The sequence below is a fragment of the Mixophyes fleayi genome, chromosome 4 (assembly GCF_038048845.1).
Source record: "Mixophyes fleayi isolate aMixFle1 chromosome 4, aMixFle1.hap1, whole genome shotgun sequence".
NCBI lineage: Eukaryota > Metazoa > Chordata > Amphibia > Anura > Limnodynastidae > Mixophyes > Mixophyes fleayi.
The window spans coordinates 298,489,580-298,511,812 of NC_134405.1; the positions used below are offsets into that span (position 1 = coordinate 298,489,580).

At 37.2% G+C, this 22,233-nt stretch overlaps 1 protein-coding gene across 2 annotated transcripts in view; it reads right to left on the reverse strand.

Annotated features, from left to right (window-relative positions):
- The window catches only part of GABRA1 (gamma-aminobutyric acid type A receptor subunit alpha1), a 127,188-nt gene that overhangs the window by 2,922 nt on the left and 102,033 nt on the right, over positions 1-22,233 (reverse strand). For both annotated transcript variants that reach the window (XM_075209872.1, XM_075209873.1), the window contains exons 8-9: positions 11,873-12,025; positions 5,005-5,207 (exon numbers count right to left, since the gene is read on the reverse strand). In XM_075209872.1, coding sequence (XP_075065973.1) covers positions 5,005-5,207; positions 11,873-12,025 — 356 coding nt within the window. The remainder of the gene's footprint in view (positions 1-5,004; positions 5,208-11,872; positions 12,026-22,233) is intronic.

Here is a 22,233-nt window from a genome sequence, read left to right on the forward strand (position 1 = left end):
GAGAGGACATCAAGGGGAATATTTACTAAACTGCAGGTTTGAAGAAGTGGAGATATTATCTGTAGCAACCAATAAGATTCTAGCTTTCATTTTGTAGAATGTACTAAATAAATGATAACTAGAATCTGATTGGTTGCTATAGGCAACATCTCCACTTTTTCAAACCCGAAGTTTAGTAAATATACCCCCAGGAGTGCCTTTTTTACATTTGTCACTCATATACAGAATTAGAATTTTGCTTTCCTATATAAAGTGTGAAAAGCTGTCCCACTGAAAAATAAAACTTGTGGTGTTGCAAATATTTTCAGATTACCCATAAAGCAGGGTACACCCCAGTAAATGTGACCTCTCCACTCCTTGGGGTAGATTCAATTAGCCACATTGTTCTTTATAAAAACGCGGCCAGTGCATTATTACCGTTACTATGGTAATGTCTTTGCGAATGAGCTGCCAGCAAATATCAGCAGAGAAATTATTTTATTAATGGTAATAATGCGCAATCATTACCGTAGTAACGGTAATAATGCCCGGGCCGCATTCTTCTATAGAACAGTGCAGCTAATTGAATCTACCCCTTTGAATCTTATTTAAATAACTTGTTTCAGAATACTAAAACTAATCTTTGTGTGAGTTCTACCCAGCTCATTTAATAAGAAGTTGCAACATTTTTAACCCGAGACACTGAGGCACATGTAAAAGTAGGCAAATGAGAAGACAAAATATCATTGTATCGAAATTTTGCATTGCTGCAACTAACTGCTAATGAACACCTTCATCGTTATCTTTGAACATTATTCTTGTTTAGTTGAAGCTGCAATTATTATCTGGTGAGTGTAACACACTGTGACCAAATAAACAACCATAAGTATATATGCGTTAGTGTTCCGTGTGCTGCGGCTTTAAGGAACAACAAATTACGTCAAGTATAGGAATTTCTTGTAATACATTTTACTGCCACCAGATGGCACTTTAAAAAAATGCATACTACGCATGTCAGATGAATGAGAAGTTTGCTTGCTTGAAGTTTAAATTTATGAGTTACCAGCATCCGTGGTCTGAGCAAAGCATCTTTCCGTTCTAAGGGAATGGGGCCTGCTAAAAATGAGGAGCATGATAAGCCGGTTCCAGGGGTTTAATTCTCTGGACTTTGATGTCTGCCTCACACAGCTTTGATAATCTATAGGACATCCTTCAATGTGAACAGGTGGTTCTTTTCATGAGGATTTGTTTGGGCTGGTGGCTTACATTAATTTATATATATATATATATATATATATATATATACACAAGTTAATCCGTGCATGATACTCATGCATTCTAGTCAAATCAAGATACTTAAGGTCTTAAAAAGGTTCTTGTCATGCATTTGGGCCTAGCCCAGGCCTCCTCAGGGGAAGATCATTACTTCTCGACGCAAGCGCCCTTTTTAATGTGTGTTCATGAGGTAAAATTACCTCACGAAAATGAGTTTGACCCCTCAACTCATAAATTTAGCCTTTACTACCCCTCCCACGGAGGGAAGGGGGGATGATGGAAGTTAACTGACTTGACTATTCTAATTTTTTTGTCAAATAATGTCAGTATACCAAATTTTAGGTCAATTGGATGAGCCCTTTCTGAGAAAATAGTTTTTTCCACACACACACTAACGCACGCCTCTACACATGTGTGTTCATGAGGTAAAATTACCTCACGAAAATGAGTTTGAGCCCTACCAAATTTCAGCCCTTTTTGAATTTTTTTTCCCACACACACTAAGAATTTAGTAGGTCAGTGTATAACTGCCCAGCAGGTGGCGCTGCAACTTGGTTTTCTTTTTTTCCACACACACACAGACAGACAGACGCCACTAAGCATTTATATATTATATATATATATATATAGTGAGTAATCTTCAGTTCAATTAACCATTATTTAGAAAACTTTTGTGTCTATTTTTTTGCTCTTTTTACTTTTTTCCAAGTCAGCACTGCATGAGTCCCGATCTATATAATAACTCCAGCCTCCACAGCCATGTGTTTTTCTGTTAGTAAAAATATAGACATTTGGCCCAGAAACGCATTTCTAGACAAACTCAGAGCAATGTACTAAAAAGCTTCACACACACAAAAGGGCCACAAGAGCCATAAAGATAAATGAGGAAGTATGTTAAAAGAAAAGTTAAAAACTTTAAGAGATGGTGCAAAAGGGGACTAAAGTCTTGTACAGTGTGGCTCTTGAATATTGTTCCACCTCTGCATACATCGATGTTTGCTTTTGTGAAGGCTGCTTGGAGGTGTTAATAGAAGGTGTCCAACATAATATCCGATGGCTGGATCACTGAGGAAAGCCAAGGTGTTGTGTGGTGCACATCTGTAACCCTTTATAAAGTTATTACAGTGCGTGATTCATGCTCTCACTATACATAATGAAGTGTGATTTATATCTTACACTATTAAAAGGTACTACTTATGTGATAATGGTATATTTTATTTCTTCTGTAAACAAAAATCATTTGCATCACTGTTTCAAAAATCTGGTCTGTTGTTTTATTACACTTGCATAATGACTATTTTATATTTGTACCTTTATTAAAAAACAAATGATACTGTATAGTCTTCAATGTACATTCTCAGCTCAGTGTGTAATAGTTCTAAGAATTATTGTATATGTGGTACTGCATAGTTTAAAGGTTATACTGTTTAATTAAATGTAAGTTTTAGTGCAAGAATCTTATGAGCTCAGAAGTGGAAAACTATATTCTTGATTTTACAATCCAGCCAGATCAATTGCTGAGCGAGAATGTACAGCTCCTGTCCTTATTGGGAAACTCCAGGGTCATTAATCAATATTGACTGAAGGTCAGGAGCAGATATAAATTAGAAAAGCAGATGCATCTTCATGTTTTTGTAATAACAAGTGTGTTTCTAAATAAAAAATGATTTTGTTTTTGGCATCTAAGGTGTCAATTAAAGGATATTTCTTAATTTGTATTGTAATACGTATTAGAGTAGTTTAACTCTTTAGAGTTCCACACAATATTTTATAAATAATATATAACAATAACAGTACAGGTTACTTATTTATAATTATTTACAATAAAAGTATATATATATATATATATATATATATATATATATATATATATTTAAATAATGCTTGCACATTATTTACTATGATTTCAAAAAACATTTTGTATAACTCTTCTTCTGAGTGGACCAATAGTACTGTGCATCCTTCTCTTATTTCATGCAAAGCCACCAGGTGGCACTGTTCCATTGTTGTTGATAGGCAATATTTCATCTTTTACCTCAAAAGAGCAAGCAGTATGTCAATCCCGTTCATGAAAAAGGATCATTAAATAAACCATGTTAATTGCCTTTATAGACACATACGTAATAGTACTATAGTAATAATATTGCAATATAAATATTTATAGTAAATGCTTTAAAAACTGAAGTTTTTTTTGTAAAAAACTATAATCAGAATCGTTTTGCAGCCTAGAATTGCTGAAGAATGAGGCCAGCAGGCTTGAGGAAAGAACGTATCATATCATGTGCACATTCTGATTACCCATTAGGCTGACTAGGCTGCTGTCTAGGGTGCAAGGCTTTAGGGGGACGCAACATTTTTGGGAGTGCAAAACTGTGACAAAGAGAGGCATACATTGAAATTAATTTTAAAATATAAGAGAATTGCTGTTCTCCTAGATAGAAAGAAAGCATGAAAGAAAAATGTAGCAAGATTTTAATATTGACATATTGGGCTGGTAAAGGCTGAAGACAATGAGTGATCTTTAGCTGGGAGCTTGAGGATAATCTGGCCCTGATCATATCTATCTGTATATCATATTGATTTTTACTTTAGGGTAGTCTCCTAATAAATGGGGATAGGCAGTGAAAGTATGTTTTCTATGCAGTTTAAAATGTAAACAGTGCCAGATTAAAGTACAATTATAAGTTTAACTTCTTACAGTGGCTCTTTGTATTGCAGAAAAATGTATTTATTCCCCTCAATAAAAAGCAATGTCAGCATTGCAGACAATTTCATTTTGTCCAATCTCGAAATCCACCCTCATCAGCCCCGCAACATTTTAAACTCTCAACCAATCACACTTATTTAACCTGGTGGGAACATTATTTTAATTTTACTCACACTCCGATTTGGATGAAACTTACCACAAATCAGAGATCAGACGAGAGTTTAAAGACTCTCATTTGTGTATCTCTTCATTCATGCCTCCACTACAATCAGAATAAAGTGGATTTTTTAAATATATTTTTCATCTATATATATACTTTAGATCATAAGAAGATCAATTTTTCAATCATGATGTAAATTGCATCTAATGATAACTGAGGACCAGAATTACCTACATATAGAATGAGGGATTGGAAGTATGTATAGATATAATAAGGATTTTTAATAATGAGGTTTATGTTTATATTTCTTTTAGGTGTGTGTTAGTTCCACTTTAATATCCTGTCCCACTTTACCTGCCACCAGTTTAATACTGACAAGGGCAATATGCAATGTGTCTGGCTCAGTTTAATATACTTAATTATATTTTGATATATGTATACTGAACAGGTTTCTTGGTGACCCTTACTATGGAATACAGGTAACACATACAATGTTACCTCCACGGCTGCTTATAGTATACACACTGTTTGGAAGGGGGCCAGGGTAGCCTTTGGTAATAAGCTGGTAACACAGGGTAGGGTACATAATTGTGACAGTGTAAATGTCGGTGCTTAACCTGCCGACATGAAACTGTCAGCAGGCTAAATGTCGACACTTCTCTTAAGCCGACGGGTTGACAATGTCTACGGTGTGATTGATGACATGCACAATGTCGCCAATGACAATGCCAACATTAAAAGAGCAATGCCGGTGGCTCCGCTGGCTATACCCTGGACCCGCCGGCACCGCTCTTTTAATTTCGGCATTGTCATATAATAAAAATATATGATGAATTTTAAATGCACTATTATTGCAAACATACATGTGAAAATATAATATTACCTTTTCTGGAACTACACTTTTTCCATCCCATGCATAACCTCGCTTTGTAAAATAGTTCACAGTTGCAAACTCAATCAATGCAGAAAACACAAATGCATAACACACTGCTATAAACCAGTCCATGGCAGTGGCATATGCAACTTTTGGGAGGGAATTTCTCGCGCTGATGCTCAATGTCGTCATGGTGAGTACGGTTGTTACACCTGCAAACAAAAGAGTTACAATGGAAATGTGGTTATATTCATATATATTATATTCATATGCACTTATTACAGTAAATGTTTCTAAAATACATCAAAGCACTGTACACAAACTAATATATTATCAATAGAATAATTATCCACTAAAGGTATCACATTGTCTCTATGAACAGAACTAGAAGTGTGTCATTTACTGTAGCATGACTTTCCCATTCAGATCATTTTAGGTTGTGTTAAATAAAAAACTTTATACAAATAATGACTAAACAGTTGCAGACATTTGGGACACAAAATCCAAATTATTTTTATTAACTTGCTGTCTTTTAATAGATTAAAAGACAATAATATATTAAGGTCAGATTCAATAAGATATTTATTATGTTAGCAAATGTGGTCCGAAAATGACTTCCATTGGCCTGTGTGTTTGGTCTTCTTCTGTATAGATAAACAGGCCAGTAATGCTGAAAGACATTCAGCAACTGTGGGAACTTCCTTGCACCTATGATTAATTTATGTCATAAATAAAACAGCTAAGTGAGCAGTATTTAAGGATAAAAACTGATATGATTTATTTACTGAAAGACTTGGTTCTAAAGTTGTAGGGTGTTTGACTTTTGTGTGGTATTTAGATTTTTGCACAGTGCATCTGCAAACATATGTGCAATTCTAGTTTATGGACAAATCTTCCGCAAGTTAATTGTAGAAGAGTAACTTTAATTTTGCAGAGTGGACCATCTACAGTCATGGCCAAAAGTTTTGAGAATGACACAAGTATTGGTTTCATAAGTATCAAAATCTTTAATTGACAATTACATTAAGTTTATGCAAAGAGTCACTATTTGCAGTATTGACCCTAGTTTTGAAGACCTCTGCAATTCGCCCTGGTATGCTGTCACTCACCTTCTGGACCACATGCTGACTGATGGCCGCCCCTTGTTGCCTAATCAATGCTTGGAGTCTGTCAAAATTTATGGGTTTTTGTTTTTCCACCAGCTTCTTGAGGATTGACCTCAAGTTCTCAATGGGATTAAGGTCTGAGGAGTTTCCTCGCCATTGACCCTAAATTTCAATGTATTGATCCCCGAGCCACTTAGTTATCACTTTTGCCTTATAATAAGGTGCTCCATGATGCTGGAAAAGGCATTGTTTGTCACTAAACTGTTCTTGGATGGTTGGGAGAAGTTGCTCTTGGAGGATGATTTGGTACCATTCTTTATTCATGGCTGTGTTCTTAGGCAAAATTGTGAGTGAGCCCACTCTCTTGGCTGAGAAGCAACCGCACACATGAATGGTCTCAGGATGCTTTACTTCTCCGAACAAGTGTTTCTCCAGATGTCCCAAACAATCTGAAAGGGGATTCATCAGAGAAAATTACTTTACCCCAGTCCTCAGCAGTCCAATTCCTGTACCTTTTGCATACTATCTGTCTGTCCCTGATGTTTTCCCTGGAGAGAAGTGGCGTCTTTGCTGGCCTTCTTGACAGCAGGCCATCGTCCAAAAGTCTTTGTCTCACTGTGCATGCAGATGCACTCTCACCTGCCTGCTGCCATTCCTGAGAAAGCTCTGCACTGGTGGTGCCCCAATCCCATAGCTGAATCAACTTTAAGAGATCGCTCTGGCACTTGCTGTACATTCTTGGGTGCCCTGAAGCCTTCATGACATACAGTATATTGAACCTCTTTCCTTGAAGTTCTTGATGATCCGATAAATGATTGATTTAGGTGCAATCTTACTAGCAACAATATCCTTGCCTGTGAAGCCCTTTTTGTGCAAAGCAATTATGACTGAACGTATTTCCTTGCAAATAACAATGGTTAGCAGAGGAAGAACAATGATTTCAAATACCACCCTCCTTTTAAAGCTTCCAGCCTGTTATTCTATCTCAATCAGCATGACAGAGTGATCTCCAGCCTTGTCCTTTTCAACAGTTTCACCTGTGTTAACAAGAGAATCACTGACCTGATGTCAGCTGGTCCTTTTGTTGCAGGGCTGAAATGCAGTGTAAATGTTGTTTTTAGAAGAAAGTTCATTGTCATGGAAAAGAGGCACTTTAAAATTAATTGCAATTCATCTGATCACTCTTCATCACATTCTGGAGTATATGCAAATTGCCATCATAAAAACTTTGTGAAAAATAATATTTGTCATTCTCAAAACCTTTGGCTATAGGTGCACTAGTGAAAAACCGACGTAAGGGTAAGGCAGCTGTGTCAGTTACCTAAGTAACAAGCTCAGCAAGACCCCTAATGCTGTGCATTACACACACGCTCATGGGACTTAATTAAACTGTTACGTGTATATAAACAGGACTATCATCAGACTCCTAGAGCCCCATTGTGTTTTCCTACCCAGTCACCTATTGCGTTTCTCTAGGTTGCACTAAAGCCCAGCAGTCAGTAAGAGCTCATGGTTTTGTGCATTACCCATAGACCACAGAGCTTGTGAAGAAATTCATCTTTTCTGCAAGGCTGCATTAAATTGCAAGAGGTAGAAATAGAAAGAGTGAGATTATTGTGAAAGTTTCTTAAGTTATATGAAAATGATGGTTGTGAAGAAACCGAGGATCAGGTTGACGGACTTTTATAGCCCTGGTTCCACTCCTCCACTAACATTGGACTTTGATTTAAGTGGTGCCCCTGAGCACAGGACTTTTGGGTGCTGTTAGCACCCACATTCAATGTGGTTTAATGCTGTACATATGTTTTAAAGTTGTATCACGGATGTTGCTATATATTGTGAATATACGGTACGCCAATGTTGTAATACTTCTAAGGTTATGTTATGGACATTATGGATGTGAAAATATGTATTTAATTATTGGCAAGTTAAGTCAAATGTTGTAGTTTAAATGGTAAAATATGCAGTTTACAATCTGCAAGTAGATATAGACTAAACACATTGACTTTCTATGTGGAAGGCACCGTTGTATTAAGATTCTATCCTGTGCATATTTATGTTAATTTGTGTATACGTTAGACAAGTTATTCTTAAATGTAGCCAGGTGGAGTGTTTAATCAAGGATAAAAGTGAACTAATATAAAAGAAGATAATCAACCATACTTTTAATAGGACACCATTTGTAACAAGCTAGTGTGCTTTACATAGGACATTTGCAAATCTGCAGTTTAATAAATACATAACAATATGACACATACAACCAAGTCAGAATCAATCTATTTTTATTCTCATAATTAAATTAAGTAAATGGTAAAAATTGTGATTAAACATTTAGTAATTTTTGCTTTTCTTGGCATGCACAATCCATAGTGCGCCCACAGTCCCTGAAAATCATTCTGCAAATCATCTGCACGTAAGCAGTTCCAAAAAGTGGGAATGTTCTTATGTATGCACAATGTGGTCAAGCAGTGCGTAGTGTGTGTGTCCACATATTTTGTTCCAAAATTATGCTTCAATGTGTTTCTGCAACTGCAAAGATGCAAATAATAATAACAAATAATTTAATAGTGTTCACGGATACTTTAATAATGTGCGCTACAATAAATCGCGCTCCATCCACAATATCACTGAATGGATAAGGTTACCTTCTTTCATCCACAAAATAATAACTTATCGCAAATGTTTTATTGTAGAGTTTAAATGACAACATCCATTTCTTCTGTCTCTTGGGGAATGAAATTATGTTTTATTTGATTTAATTAGCCAAGGTTCCAATGAACATGAATTGTGTATTAGAATGCAGAATCAGAATTGAACAATGTACAACACAAAAAGAATGAAAAAAATACTTTTTTAAAAAGATGCTTTTGAACATGTTCTGCACATCACATGTCTCCCAGTTACCTTGACAACCAGATATTAATATATTACATCTACTGCAGTGTTTTCACTACGTTGTTCGTTATGAAAATTGTATGAATACCAGGAGTCTCACTTAATGAGCAATGGATTTTGGCATTTAATGGGATATTTTGGAAACCTGTTTTTTATTCCCTAAGGAAATATCAAATGCATAAATAACAGAATTATAATAGAAACATATTTTCTGCTGAACAGCAAAAGTAGTTTTTTGTATTGTTTTAAAGAGAAGTACTAATGAGTACCACTTAGTAGCGGTAGCTGTGGTATTTAATTAGCAGGTAATAATATATTTTGATTATGGTAAATATTTTGGCCAGTTGGTTCTATTAACATGTTATTTTTTTAACACACACTACATCATTTGTCTTTATTCACTATGTGATGGTACATAGATAGATAGAGGAGAAAGATAAGCCTCAGTTTTAGCTCATTACTACCACTGTTTCACCTCTGTATTCCTGTTCCTTCCCTATGCACTTGTTCTTCTGCCCCTGTGTCTGTTTTATTCGGAACTATTTGGAATTATACTCTTAGGGTGCGTATACTTTTTACAAAACTGCTGATTTTTTGGTGATTTTATGTGTAGTTTGGAAACTTTAAAATTTACCAAAGGCACATTAAATTGCATGTTTGGAAGTTGCAAAGTTTGCAATTTTTTAAGTTTGCAAAATCGCACATGAAACCACCAGAAAAAAGGTAGGTTTTTTAGATATGGTTCTAAAAGGCAAGATAGCTAGCTTGCCTGTCAGAATGTAAAAAATAAAAGAATAAAGTGTAATAGAAAACAAAACAAAATCCCACTTCCTTTTTCTACAAGCCCAGCGGGTCAAGTCCTTTGTCGCAGTGGGACAGCTATAAGTAAATATTGAGATATAGGGTGTACGTAAATTATGTTTATATATGCATATTTCCTAACTGTCCCGATTTAGGCGGAATAGTCCCAGTTGAACTTTGCAATAATGGAGTGTATGTTGAAATCTACTATTCCATCAATGCATAGAGAAGCAACGGTGAATCGCGTATGTGCAACAATTTCATCCACTTGTAAGGGAGGTGTAGTTAGCCTAGGTACACACCCAAGGGCATGGACACACCCCACATGGCAAAAACCATGCCTCTGTTGTGACATAGCCATGCCCCATTACCCTCTCTGCCCAATTTGCTTAGCTACAATGTTCAGAAGTATGTATAAAGGCACTAATATGAAGCCTTTCTTTTTACCGGGCACTAACCTTTACTTCATTTCAGGTCTGCACTTGTAGTGCCACAAGATTGTGCAATATATTTTAACATTTATTCCTTGGCACCCACCAGACAGGGCACAAGAGGTACCCAGTGTTACTTAGCATTGGGCCAGGACTCTCAAGGTTTAGAAGCCCGAACATTTTTTTTTCGGGCTCTCCCTTAAGGACTGGGCCTGATGATGAGTAGCATTGGACTGGAAGATAAAGTATTTGACAGAAACACATTTTTCTCATACGTTTTTACCATGTGGTTAGGCCTAAACTACACATGGTTTGGAGGTTTGCAACCTGCAACACATCAGATGCCATTTGAGTTTTGGTCTCCAAACCGTAGGATAGTAAATCAAAATGTGACTGTTTGCAAACCATCATAAAAACAGTCCTTTAGTAAATCCACCACTTACAATTTATTATTTGACTTGTGTTTATAGCACATGTCACCTATGTGAACTTTATGAGAGGTTTTCTGTAGGTTTGTGAGCCAGTGTAAAATGTAGGTGTATTATAGAGTTTGTATACGTATGTATGTGTTTTTAATATGTTTATATTTTTTTTTATTACCATGGAGCCAAATTATATTAATCTTTTCTTATCGCTATTGAAAGTGGGCAGGATCTGTTTCCCATGGAATTGTGTTTATAGGCTACAAGAAAGCAACAATGGTGGGACCAGGCAGTGATCAGATGACCAAAGTGTTGTTCATAGTAGGTTCACCTTCGGCTTCCCCATGTCACTAGTGGGCACAATGTGGCCTCCACAAGATCATCCTTTGAAGCTCACCCTCATTGGAAATAACAGCAGTGATGGCTCTGTAAGGGGTCAGATGGCCACAGTAGTTAGCTTAATACATAACATTGCTAACATTTGTGGCTACCTGGAATCAGTAGTTCTTGTACATATATGTTGGTAGTCCTAGGAAAGGTTTAACAGTTAAGCTAGAGCAGTTAATGAAACCTCTCAACTTCTGTACAGCAAAGCCATGTTTTAATGTTGACACTTTTATTTGCGGTATGTTAAATCTAGCAGGCCAGAGGAATTGTGGTAATTATTTTAAATGTACATATTATTTTAAAATCAATAAAACAAGCAAACTACACAAGTATACAAAGAAAGAGAAATACGTTGGCATAAAATTCACATCATAGTAGGACACTGTAAAATATAGTGTAAAATCCATTATTGAACATGTTCTGATGTAAGAATATCCTGAATATAACAGAATACTCTAGTTTGCAACCACATATTACTTACCTTCTCCTGTGTGACCCCTGACTACAAATTGAATAAGTAGAGAAACCATAAAGAGATATGCATACATACACACACATATACAAATATAGCATACATAATTGCCTAGTGTCCATGTGGCAGTGGTTCTAATAATTTTATATTTCCTGTCCAGTCCTCAAGCTCCTTTAAGCACTTTAGTACGTCTTTTTAACTAGTTTGCATCTTAATGACCAAACAATTTTTGTAATTTTGCGCCGTGTATTGCCCATAAATAAAATACTGTAACTCCTAGTACCCTGTATGCTTTAAAAAAAACTTTCAATAACATTATATTGTAATACTCACATACAAGGACAACCTATTTGTGAAACTTACCAAATACAGTTCTTGCAGGGACAGACTCTCTGTTGAGCCAGAAAGAAACCTGGGACAGAATGACTGTCATGATGCATGGTAGGTAGGTTTGAATGACAAAGTAACCAATTTTTCTTTTTAAATGGAAGTGGGTTGTCATGACAACATATTCACCTGGAACATAAAAAAAATGTTAGTTTTTTGTTTAGGACTAAGTTAAAGAAGTAATACATAATAAATTGTAGTATTATATACAGTAATTTACTTCGTAGGTCTTCAGGACACTGTGCGATCCTGATTCTCATCCTGCCTATCAAACCATTCCTTCAGTGTTTGTTTCTCTGGGTCCATCTCTCTTCTTCCTCTATCAATTGGAGTGCCACAAGACTCAATCCATTTGCCTTTTGCCTTTCGTAATATATATACAATAATCTCTTGGAAAACTAACTAACTTATGTGGGTTTCAGTATCACTACTATGCAGATGAAACGCAAATGTATCTGTCTTCTCTTGATCTTTCACCATCTGTGTTGGCCACGGTACTGAATGTCTCGCTGCCATTTCATCTTCTCGCCACCTCCAACTCAATCTTTCAAAAATTGAGCCATTTATTCTTTACCCCAGCCAAAGGAAGCTACTTACCTGACATCTCTACTTATGTTGATAATGTGACAATAAACCCTACACCTCAACCTTTAGTTTAGATCAGTGGTTCCCAAACTGTGTGCCTAGGCTCCCTGGGGTGCCTCGGCGGTCTCACAGGGGTGCCTCGGCCAGTGGCAAGCAAGTTGGGGGTTTACTTGGTAATTATTTTGGTTTAGGGGTGCCTTGAAAAAATTTTGGAGACCCGAAGGGTGCCTTGAACTGAGACAGTTTGGCATCCACTGGTTTAGACATTACTAGTTAGGCAGTACAATCACTGCAATCATCCCCACTATTTCCTCATGCTGCAGTACATAGGTTAAATAAAGGTGGTGCTTCTTTATTGGGAGCTTAGTGCCGGAAGGATAAGAAGATGTTCCAAGAAACAAAGAAAAAAAGAGAAGCAAGAAGCAGAGATACAGACAAGAAGAGAAAAGAAGAAAAATTAAGGTCATTTTATTAATACAGAAAATGGAGGGAGATGGTGCTAGAAAAAATAGGGGGAAGTGGCTACAAAAAACGTGGACAGGCTGAAGAAAATGGGGAGTGGAGAGGGGGCTACAGAAAACATAGAGAGAGGGGGCTCTAGAAAATGGGGCGAGGGCGCTACAGAAAATGGAGCGGGAGAGGAGGCTTGAGAAAAAGTGGAGAGAGGTGGTTAGATAAAATGGGGGAGAGGTGGCTGGAGAAAAAGGGGGGAGGGGAGGAGGGTTACGTTCAGAAATCTCCACGAGTTACAATTTAAAGGAACTTCAGGTTTGAGCAACTATTTATTTTATTAGTAATTGTATAATTTGACTCTCCCCTGTTGCTTAGTATAATTAATTTTACATCTGCAGAATACATTAACAGATAAACAAAGGTAATCTAAATGACATACATACAGCTTTAAGCTGTTTATTTATTAAAATCTTGTGGACAAGAAAGCATACAAGAAAAATCTGTTTGGCAGGGGAGCATGTTTGAGAAAAACTGGTGGGCAGGGGGGCCATTGAAGAGAAAAGCTAGTGGTGAAGGGAGCCTTTGTGATGAAATCTGGTGGGCAGGGGGACCTGTAAAAAAAGCTGGCTAGGGCACCAAGAGCAGGAAGTACATATTAAAGAAAAGCTAGTGGGCACGGGGCATGTGAGAAAAGCTGGTGGAATGGAGGTGGCATGTGTAAAAAAAGATGATGGTACGGGCATGTGTAAAAATAGTTGGTGGGCAGGGGGGACTTGTCACTATATAATAGGTGAGTGACTTTTTTTTGCTCTGTTCTGAAATCTAACATTTGGATCCTCCCCTCTAGAAATCCTGTGTTTACTCCCGGGCAGCAGTGAAGGCTGAACAGCATTAGGCGTCAGACATCAGTACATCTGGACATCAGTACATCTGGACATCAGTGCATCTGGGCTGCAGCTTTACCAGCCAGCAAGTAGGATGTAGAAGTATTATTTTTATTTTACAAATGTCATTTGTGTGAGGGCTAGGAAGTAGAAATTGGGGGGAGAAAGGGCGGTAGGCTAAAGCTTTGCATAGGACACTGATAAACCTTGCACTAGTTCTGGTTACATGCACTCTGAAAAATATCTACTGTTTTTGTAATACCCTTTTTACTGCTTTACCCCAGACAGATTTTTACCCATACTATGCATTTTAAACAAAGTTGCTAGACTAATTTTTCTTCTATGACTGCTCCATTCTGCCAGTCACTACAATAGTTGCTTGTACTTCACAGAATTCTATATAAAATACCTTTATTAATATATGAAGTAATTTCTAAAACTGTGCCAACATACATCTCTTCACCTCCCCTAAAATATCTTCCACTAAATCTCCCCACTCTACCCGAAATATGGGCCTCTTATCCTCCCTCATTACTTGCTCCCATTTCCAATTGCAGGAATTTTTTGTTTGGCATTCACTTTAATTCCCTATCTAAACAAGACTATTCCATAGATTCCAAACTAGTGATAGGGAACATTTACATTTCAAGGATTACATGGGTGGCCTTCTAACCTTCAAAAGAGCACACATTACCCATAATATCAGTAATAAATTAAAACAATACATATAGTAAAAGTGTCACAAGTTATAACAAACATATCTGACAAAAAATCATGCTGCCCTAGTGTCACCTGTTGCCCATAACAGCTGCAAGTCTTTAAACATTCCAAGAAAATTCATCTATTCAGGCAAGCTTTCAAACTCTGAAAGAAGTGTATCTGTAATAACGTGTTTCATTATTACTTTTTCATCACTATTGAAAGTATTCCTGTAAACCTGTTAATGTGAAATACCTTTCATCTAAACATGGCAATACTGCTCAGAACTCAGGTATTTCATCATCATCATCATCAGCTATTTATATAGCGCCACTAATTCTGCAGCGCTGTACAGAGAACTCACTCACATAAGTCCCTTCCCCATTGGAGCTTACAGTCTAAATTCTCTAACATACACGCACACACACACACATACTGAGAGAGACTAAGGTCAATTTAATAGCAGCCAATTAACCTACTAGTATGTGTTTGGAGTTTGGTATTTGGATTTGCTAATATATTAAATGTGTTGAATTTTTAAATCTTCTATAGTCTGGAGGATCATAGGATCTGAGTCATTAAGGAGAGCAAGGCAAAAAAATAGGAGTACATTGGACACTGGACAAACAATGTTACAATGCAAGGGGTGCAAATTAATTTATTATTTTGCACATAAAAAATACTGTCATTTTTGTCATGTAGCACACAAATACTTAATAGCTTTATTTTTACACTGAAATTTAAAGTTGATCTAAGACATGCCTTACACCAACTATAAATCTGTCCCCACATTTTAATTTTACCTCCCCCTCCAATGCAACATGGTTTTTGCCAAGATGCAAAGATACTCCTTTTTATGCTTTGCTCTCCTTAATGACTCAAGTCCATAGAGTGCAATCTGGGAACAGCTTACTACGATCACCCTTATCTGTGTATTGGCTAGCAATATTAATCAATTTTGGCTCTGTCTACTTTCTAACTATGTGAAGTTTGGTATCTTATGAAGTGCTCCTGATAAAGATATTCTGCCATGCTTGAATCAGAGAAGTCTCTCTGAGCAAAGCTCTCCTCCCTCAACGTAATTAGAAAAACAGGTTTTTGCTATAATGGCAGGCTACATGCTGGGAGCACTTCCTGTGGAAAGCTAAACTCCACCCAGAAGAAAGGCATTATGTCATGTAGCAAAGAGCACAAAGGTTCTGTTGGTTCCTTGCTCCCAGCCTGATAAGACATGCAGACACAGCTCCTAACTGAACATGCTGGAAAGTAAGTTGCCTGGAGCCTGGGAAGGCCCTGGCTAGCAGGAAAAATGTATAATGGAGTTTTGAATGGAAGGTGGTCAAATCTGGGTGCATATGGTAGAGTATGTGAGAAATACTGATCATTTGTCTTTGGTTAGAATATATCTGAGATATGGAACTTTGTATACAGATGGTAAATGTGAATGGAATTGTCTGAGTCAGATAAAAGAGTGTTACTGCAAGAGTTATTTGGAGCTTGTGTTGGTTTCAAAGTTAGACTTTGGTAGGGATAGTGTTACATAACTCTATGTCTTGTAATAGTGTTGCAATGCTGTGTAGATATAACATAGGTAATGGTATGGTGTTAGTCTGTTTTGTATGTGATTATGTAGTCTAATAAGAACTGGGCCATGTTGCTATAAAAGTTGCATTGGCAGTAAATTAGGCCATTACAAGCACATGTGGTTAAGATGGCTGACAAAGTATTGACTCCTATAATGATGTACAATTCCTGGAGTTCTTGTTATATTTTGGATAGATTAATGGTTTAAATAGTAGCATTTGTGACAGTTGCAAAAGATATTTAGAATAGGTGTCTTTTGTGTAATATAGATACGTATATTATTAGAGGTAAAAGAACTAGGCCCTGCTCATTGATAGTATTGTTCAGGAAGTGGTCAGATTGTTAAAAGGTAGCTTGTAATGGAAAACTTTGAAATAATGTGGTTTATTGCTGAAGAAATGGTAACAGTAAATATGACAACATGGAGGTGATCTAGAAGCTATCATGCTTGTAAAATGGCTGCCATCTAGAAGCTTCCATGTAAGTGTAGTGTGGATGGTGAATAGTGACTGTTGCAGAGCATGATGAAAGTTATACTACACATGTTGGACTTAAATAAGTGAAATGAAATAATATGAGAACAAATGGTAACCGTTTATACGTGAGAGGAATGGAGTTTGTAGCATGAGAAAATTTGGTTGTGAAATGTATGTTTGAAATGTATGTTTTAGAATGGAGACTTGCCCCCACACAGGTCTCCCCCCCCCCTCACAAATACACACAAATTCAGACAATAATTAGTCAAAACACAGACACAATAAATTGTATATACATACAACAGGAAATTGGCTACAATGTATTGTATGAAACAAAATCTGCTCAGTTTGTATAAATACACTGTTTACTGTTTTATAATATATGCATATGTTTTACATATGTTTTACAATTAGAATGTTAATTAATAATACAACACGTTTTAAATGAAGCTAGTCTTGTACGAAGTCTTTCTTGAATATAAAGTTGGTCTTGTGAATTTAAGGGAAAGTAAGAATTATATTTCTTGAATCAGAATTACCTTTGCAAGGAGTTGGTTGATGGTATAAATTACATTATGAAATGATCATCCATACATTTGCCAGAATATTAGGGAGATTAAAACCACATACCCTAAAATACGACCGTTTTACAGCTCCTTATGCTAACACACTTTGGACCTGATGTTTGGATGCAACCTACACGCAAGTTGTGTTTTATAAAAAGCAGAACTTGAGCATAGATCTGCTTAAATGTTACTTGCTGTATGTACAATATAAGGTCACATCAGAGCACATTAAAAAAATCAGAATTATAAATGAAACTCTTAACAGAATATTCATTAATAGAAATTATTTTTTACATTAAACACATTAATAAAAATTAATGTTAATATGCATAAATCAATGTACTGTACATAAAATGCGCATTTAAAGTCTATCTTACTTGCATATACATGTTCTGTGGAAGCTAGTGGAAAGTAAATGAGTAGTTTTTAAAACAGAGACTATGCCATGTCAGTCATCACTATCAGCCGGCACATATATCTGCCCTTTAGCTGGTGAAGATGATATGGGAACCCATATCTGCCTATTATCTACTATGAACCCAAGCCTCCTTACGGGAATCCGGGGACTTGAATCTGTCGCACCTGTGTCGGAATGCCCTCTGTACACCCTAACTGTACATGGTCTACGTTAGTCCACCCCTTCATTCCCCTATTTTGCCTCTCAAGTAGTAGACATTCGTGTCATTTACATTCAGACATGAACTGCAAACAATTGCGTTCATCGGTGGAATGTTAATTTCTGGGTATGCACAGAGCTGTTTCACACAAAATACGCTATACAACTGGACATACATCTGAACACAAATCAGGCCTTTTATGTGTTATGTAATTTTGCGAATAAGATCCATTAATTCATCTTTTATCCACAGAATCAAGGTTCCATCATTGGTACATATCTAAAGGACCAGTTTTTATTGATATCCAGTGGATCTGTCAAAAGTTTTATATATACCATACGTTCTCTAAATTTTTGTTGGGGGTGTGCAGATGCCCCCTCCCCAGTAACTGTCAGCCTTGATCCTTAGACATAATCAGCACTTGAAGGTTTTATTTTGTCTATTTATAATTTATTTTATGCTGTGTTATTTTACTGATAATTATAATAAATAGATAGTGTTATTATTTTTAATTATGCTTGGGAATTTTTTCTTTATTACTTAATTGTACACTGGTTGAATCATATCATGTGTTTGTTTTTTCTGTTTTTTCTATCTTGTTGCAGATTTCTCCATTAAGAGGGAATGTTTTCTTTTGTTTATTAGGTTGCTGTTTGATTTAGCGCACTATTGGTTGATTTTGTGTGGTTGCGTTTTAAGCAAACTCTGAAATCGCCTACTAAACCTACCCTGGACAATATTAACTGATCACTGCCCTTCTACGCAGTTCATTTAAGACTTCCATTTATTAGCTTTCTACAGTCAAACAATCAACTGACCCCCCAAACAAACGTGTGACAGAATCATATATACCCACTAAGCAATTTTCTCCATTGTACTTTGGCTGGACCAATATACAGTCCATTATTATTATTATTATCGTAGATGTGTAAGGCGCCACAGTGCTCTGCAGCGCCGTACAGTAGGGAAGACAAGGACATACATAAAACAGTACATACATAAAACAAGAACAGAGAAGGCAGACAAAATGAATGGAGACATGAAAACAAAGGGTATGGAGGACCCTGCTCATTAGAGAGCTTACATTCTAAAATGAAGAGGGCACAGCTAAAACAAGAGGAGCGAGAGTGGCTCAGAGTGGAGATTGGGAAAGTTGTGAAGGTGCATTAATGTGAAGAGTGTTATCGAGGATAAGGTCACCTCTAAAAAAGAGATGGGTTTTCAAAGAGCATCTAAAGATTTGAAGGCTTTGGGAAAGTCTGATTGAGCTTGATAGGGAATTCCATTACTGGGGAGCAGCACGGGAGAAGTCTTGTAGACGGGAGTGAGAGGTGGCTATTAGAGATAAGACAAGGCGCAGGTCAGAGGTAGATCTAAGAGGGTGGGAGGGAGAGTATTTTGATATGAGGTTTGAGATGTATGAAGGGGTATTGTTGTTTAGGGCTTTGTAGTTAAGGGTGAATGATTTGAATTTGATTCTGGAGGACACAGGGATACAGTGTAGGGATTTAAAAAGTGATGCAGCAGATGTAGAACGGTGAGAGAGAAAGATCAGTTTTGCAGCAGCATTTTGGATGGATTGAAGTGTGGATATATGGGTGTCAGGATTGCCAGATAGCAGGAGGTTGCAATAGTCAAGACGGGAGATGATGAGAGAATGGATAAGAGTTTTGGTAGCATGTTGAGTAAGAAAAGGGCGTATTCTGGCAATGGTTTTAAGGTGGAGTCGACAGGACTATTGGTCTTAACTTCATGTATCAAACTCCTGTTTTAATACAGATTGTATACTTGCAAGCAGAGTCGTCTTACCTCATTGTTTGCTTGTTAACACCTAACCCTTTGTTTTTTCAATGTGTTGGATTATGCTGTCATTATATTTATACATTTTAACAATATTAAAAATATATAGAAATAGTAATTGGTGCTCCAACCACTAATTAGACATTACCATTCTAGGCCTAATACGACAAAGCTCTTGATGTCAATTGCATAGCTGCCGTGTACTTTTCCAATTTAATTACGTAAATTTTTATTGCAATATTTGGATCTAAATATACAAAATAATAGCTGCAGTTAAACTTTTTGTTTTTTTAAAGATTGGTCCTTAACTGTACACCTGGTTTATGGAGTGTAACTAGCATATGCAAAAAGTACAAATATGCATATGCAAGAAGTAAAATATTTAGCTACATAGGCTGGCACACAACAGTGACTATCGCTCCATAAATTTTAGACCCATTGTTTGATATGACAGTTCTGTTACAGTTGTGTCTCCAAAAAGAGTGCAGTTAATCAGAATAGGGCACAGTTTTTTAAAAATGGAAGCATTGCTAGACAGATTGGGCATGGTCAGGGCCGCCGAGAGGGGGGGGGAAGCGGGTACAAAAAAAAAACAACTCATACTCACGTGACCACGGTGCCGCGTCCCTCCTCTCCTCTCTGCTCCATTCACACTGACTGTCGGGCGTGACATCATCAAGTCACGCCCGTCAGTCAGTGAGAAGCACCAGACAAGACCAAGCCAGAAGAAAGAAGAGAAGATAAGAAAGAAGCTGACAAAAGGTTAGTAAAGAAAAGGAGAGGCAAGGGGAGGAAAACAGAAAGGGACAGTACTATAAAGAGGGAGTAAAAAAATGGGGGAGAGAAGCTGAGAGTAAAAGAAAAAAGGGGAGAGAGCCTGACAGTAAAAGAAAAAAGGGTAGAGAAGCTGAGAGTAAAAGAATAAGGGGAGAGAGTCTGACAGTAAAATAAAAAAGGGGAGAGAGCCTGACAGTAAAAGAAAAAAGGGGAGAGTGACTGACAGTAAAATAAAAAAGGGGAGAGAAGCTGAGAGTAAAAAAAAAAAGGGGAGAGAGGCACAGATGAATTAAAAAAGGGGAGAGAAGCACAGATTAAAAAAAAAAGGGGAGAGAAGCACAGATTAAATAAAAAAGGGGAGAGAAGCACAGATTAAAAAAAAAGGAGAGAGAAGCACAGATTAAAAAAAAAGGGGAGAGAAGCACAGATTAAAAAAAAGGGGAGAGAAGCACAGATTAAAAAAAAGGAGAGAGAGGCACAGATTAAATAAAAAAGGGGAGAGAAGCACAGATTAAATAAAAAAGGGGAGAGAAGCACAGATTAAAAAAAAGGGGGAGGGAAGCACAGATTAAAAATAAAAGGGGAGAGAAGCACAGATTAAAAAAAAGGGGAGAGAGGCACATATTAAATAAAAAACTGGGAGAGAAGCACATATTAAAAAAAAAAGGGGAGAGAAGCACAGATTAAAAAAAAAAAGGGGAGAGGAGCACCGATTAAAAAAAAAAGGAGGAGAGGCACTGAGTGAAAAAGAAGGGAAAGAGAGGCTGAGAGTAAAAAAAAAAAAAGGGGGAGAGAGGCACAAAGTAAAAAGAAGGGGCAGAGAGGCACAGAGTGAAAAAGAAGGGGGAAAAGCAGCATGGAGGGCGCAGTGTGAGCATAAGGGGGCACAGTGTAGTTGTGATAAAGGGGCACAGTAATGTGTGTGTAATGGCACAGGGGGCTTGTTGCAATGTAGTGTGTGTGAGGTAGGTGGGGGCAAATTAATGGGCACTATTTTGTTTGCAGGGTGATGGTGGGGCAATTTAATAGTGGGGACTATTAATTTAAGATGGGGTGGTTTGGGGCTATTGAATATGGGGGTGAGTTTGGGGAGAATGAGGTCTATTTATTAAATGTGACTATGAGATATTTAATGGCAGTGATGGTTGCGGGAAATAGGTATTGCTGTTTGCAGGAAGGGAATAGGTTTATTTATTAAATGTGAATAGTATTATTTTAATGTTGGGGCTGGAGGAAGGCCTAATTATTAATCGTGGGTGCTATTGATTTAACGCCGGGGCTGGCTGTAATTTTCAAAAATTAAGCCATTTTTTTTTTCAAATAGGTCCTTCAACATTCCAGGATCCAGACAAGCCACAACTAAAGAAACCAGCAGCCACAGGTGGAGAAAGTGAGAAGAACAGGTAGGAGAGAGCAGCACAGTGTGTGAAATGTTGTGATTCTAGTAGGGACAATACCAATACCAATTGGTGAATGTTGTGCCCAATGTAAGGTGCAGGCCAAGACTGAACTCTTTGTGTACACACTGCATTCTTTCTATACTACACTGTGGTGTACTTGGACATATGTGACGCTTCGGCGAATTGAGAGCCTAGTGATTTTGATGTTAGCCACGCGCCCAATGGTAGATTTGCCACGCCCTCAAATGCATCACCACACCTCCGAAAATTTTTGCACCGCAATAAGGCGGCACAATTTTTTTGGGAATGCTCGACTACAAGGGGGAGGCCCCATGAATTTGTTGTACCGGGCCCTGAATTCCTCTTGGCAGCCCTGGGCATGGTGGGGCAGATAATGTTATGGCTTGGATGGATCAGAGGTGGGGTTTATTTTGTCCCAATTCTTCTTCCCAGTGTTAGAAGGTATAGTACATAGAATGGTTCATTTACCAAAAAT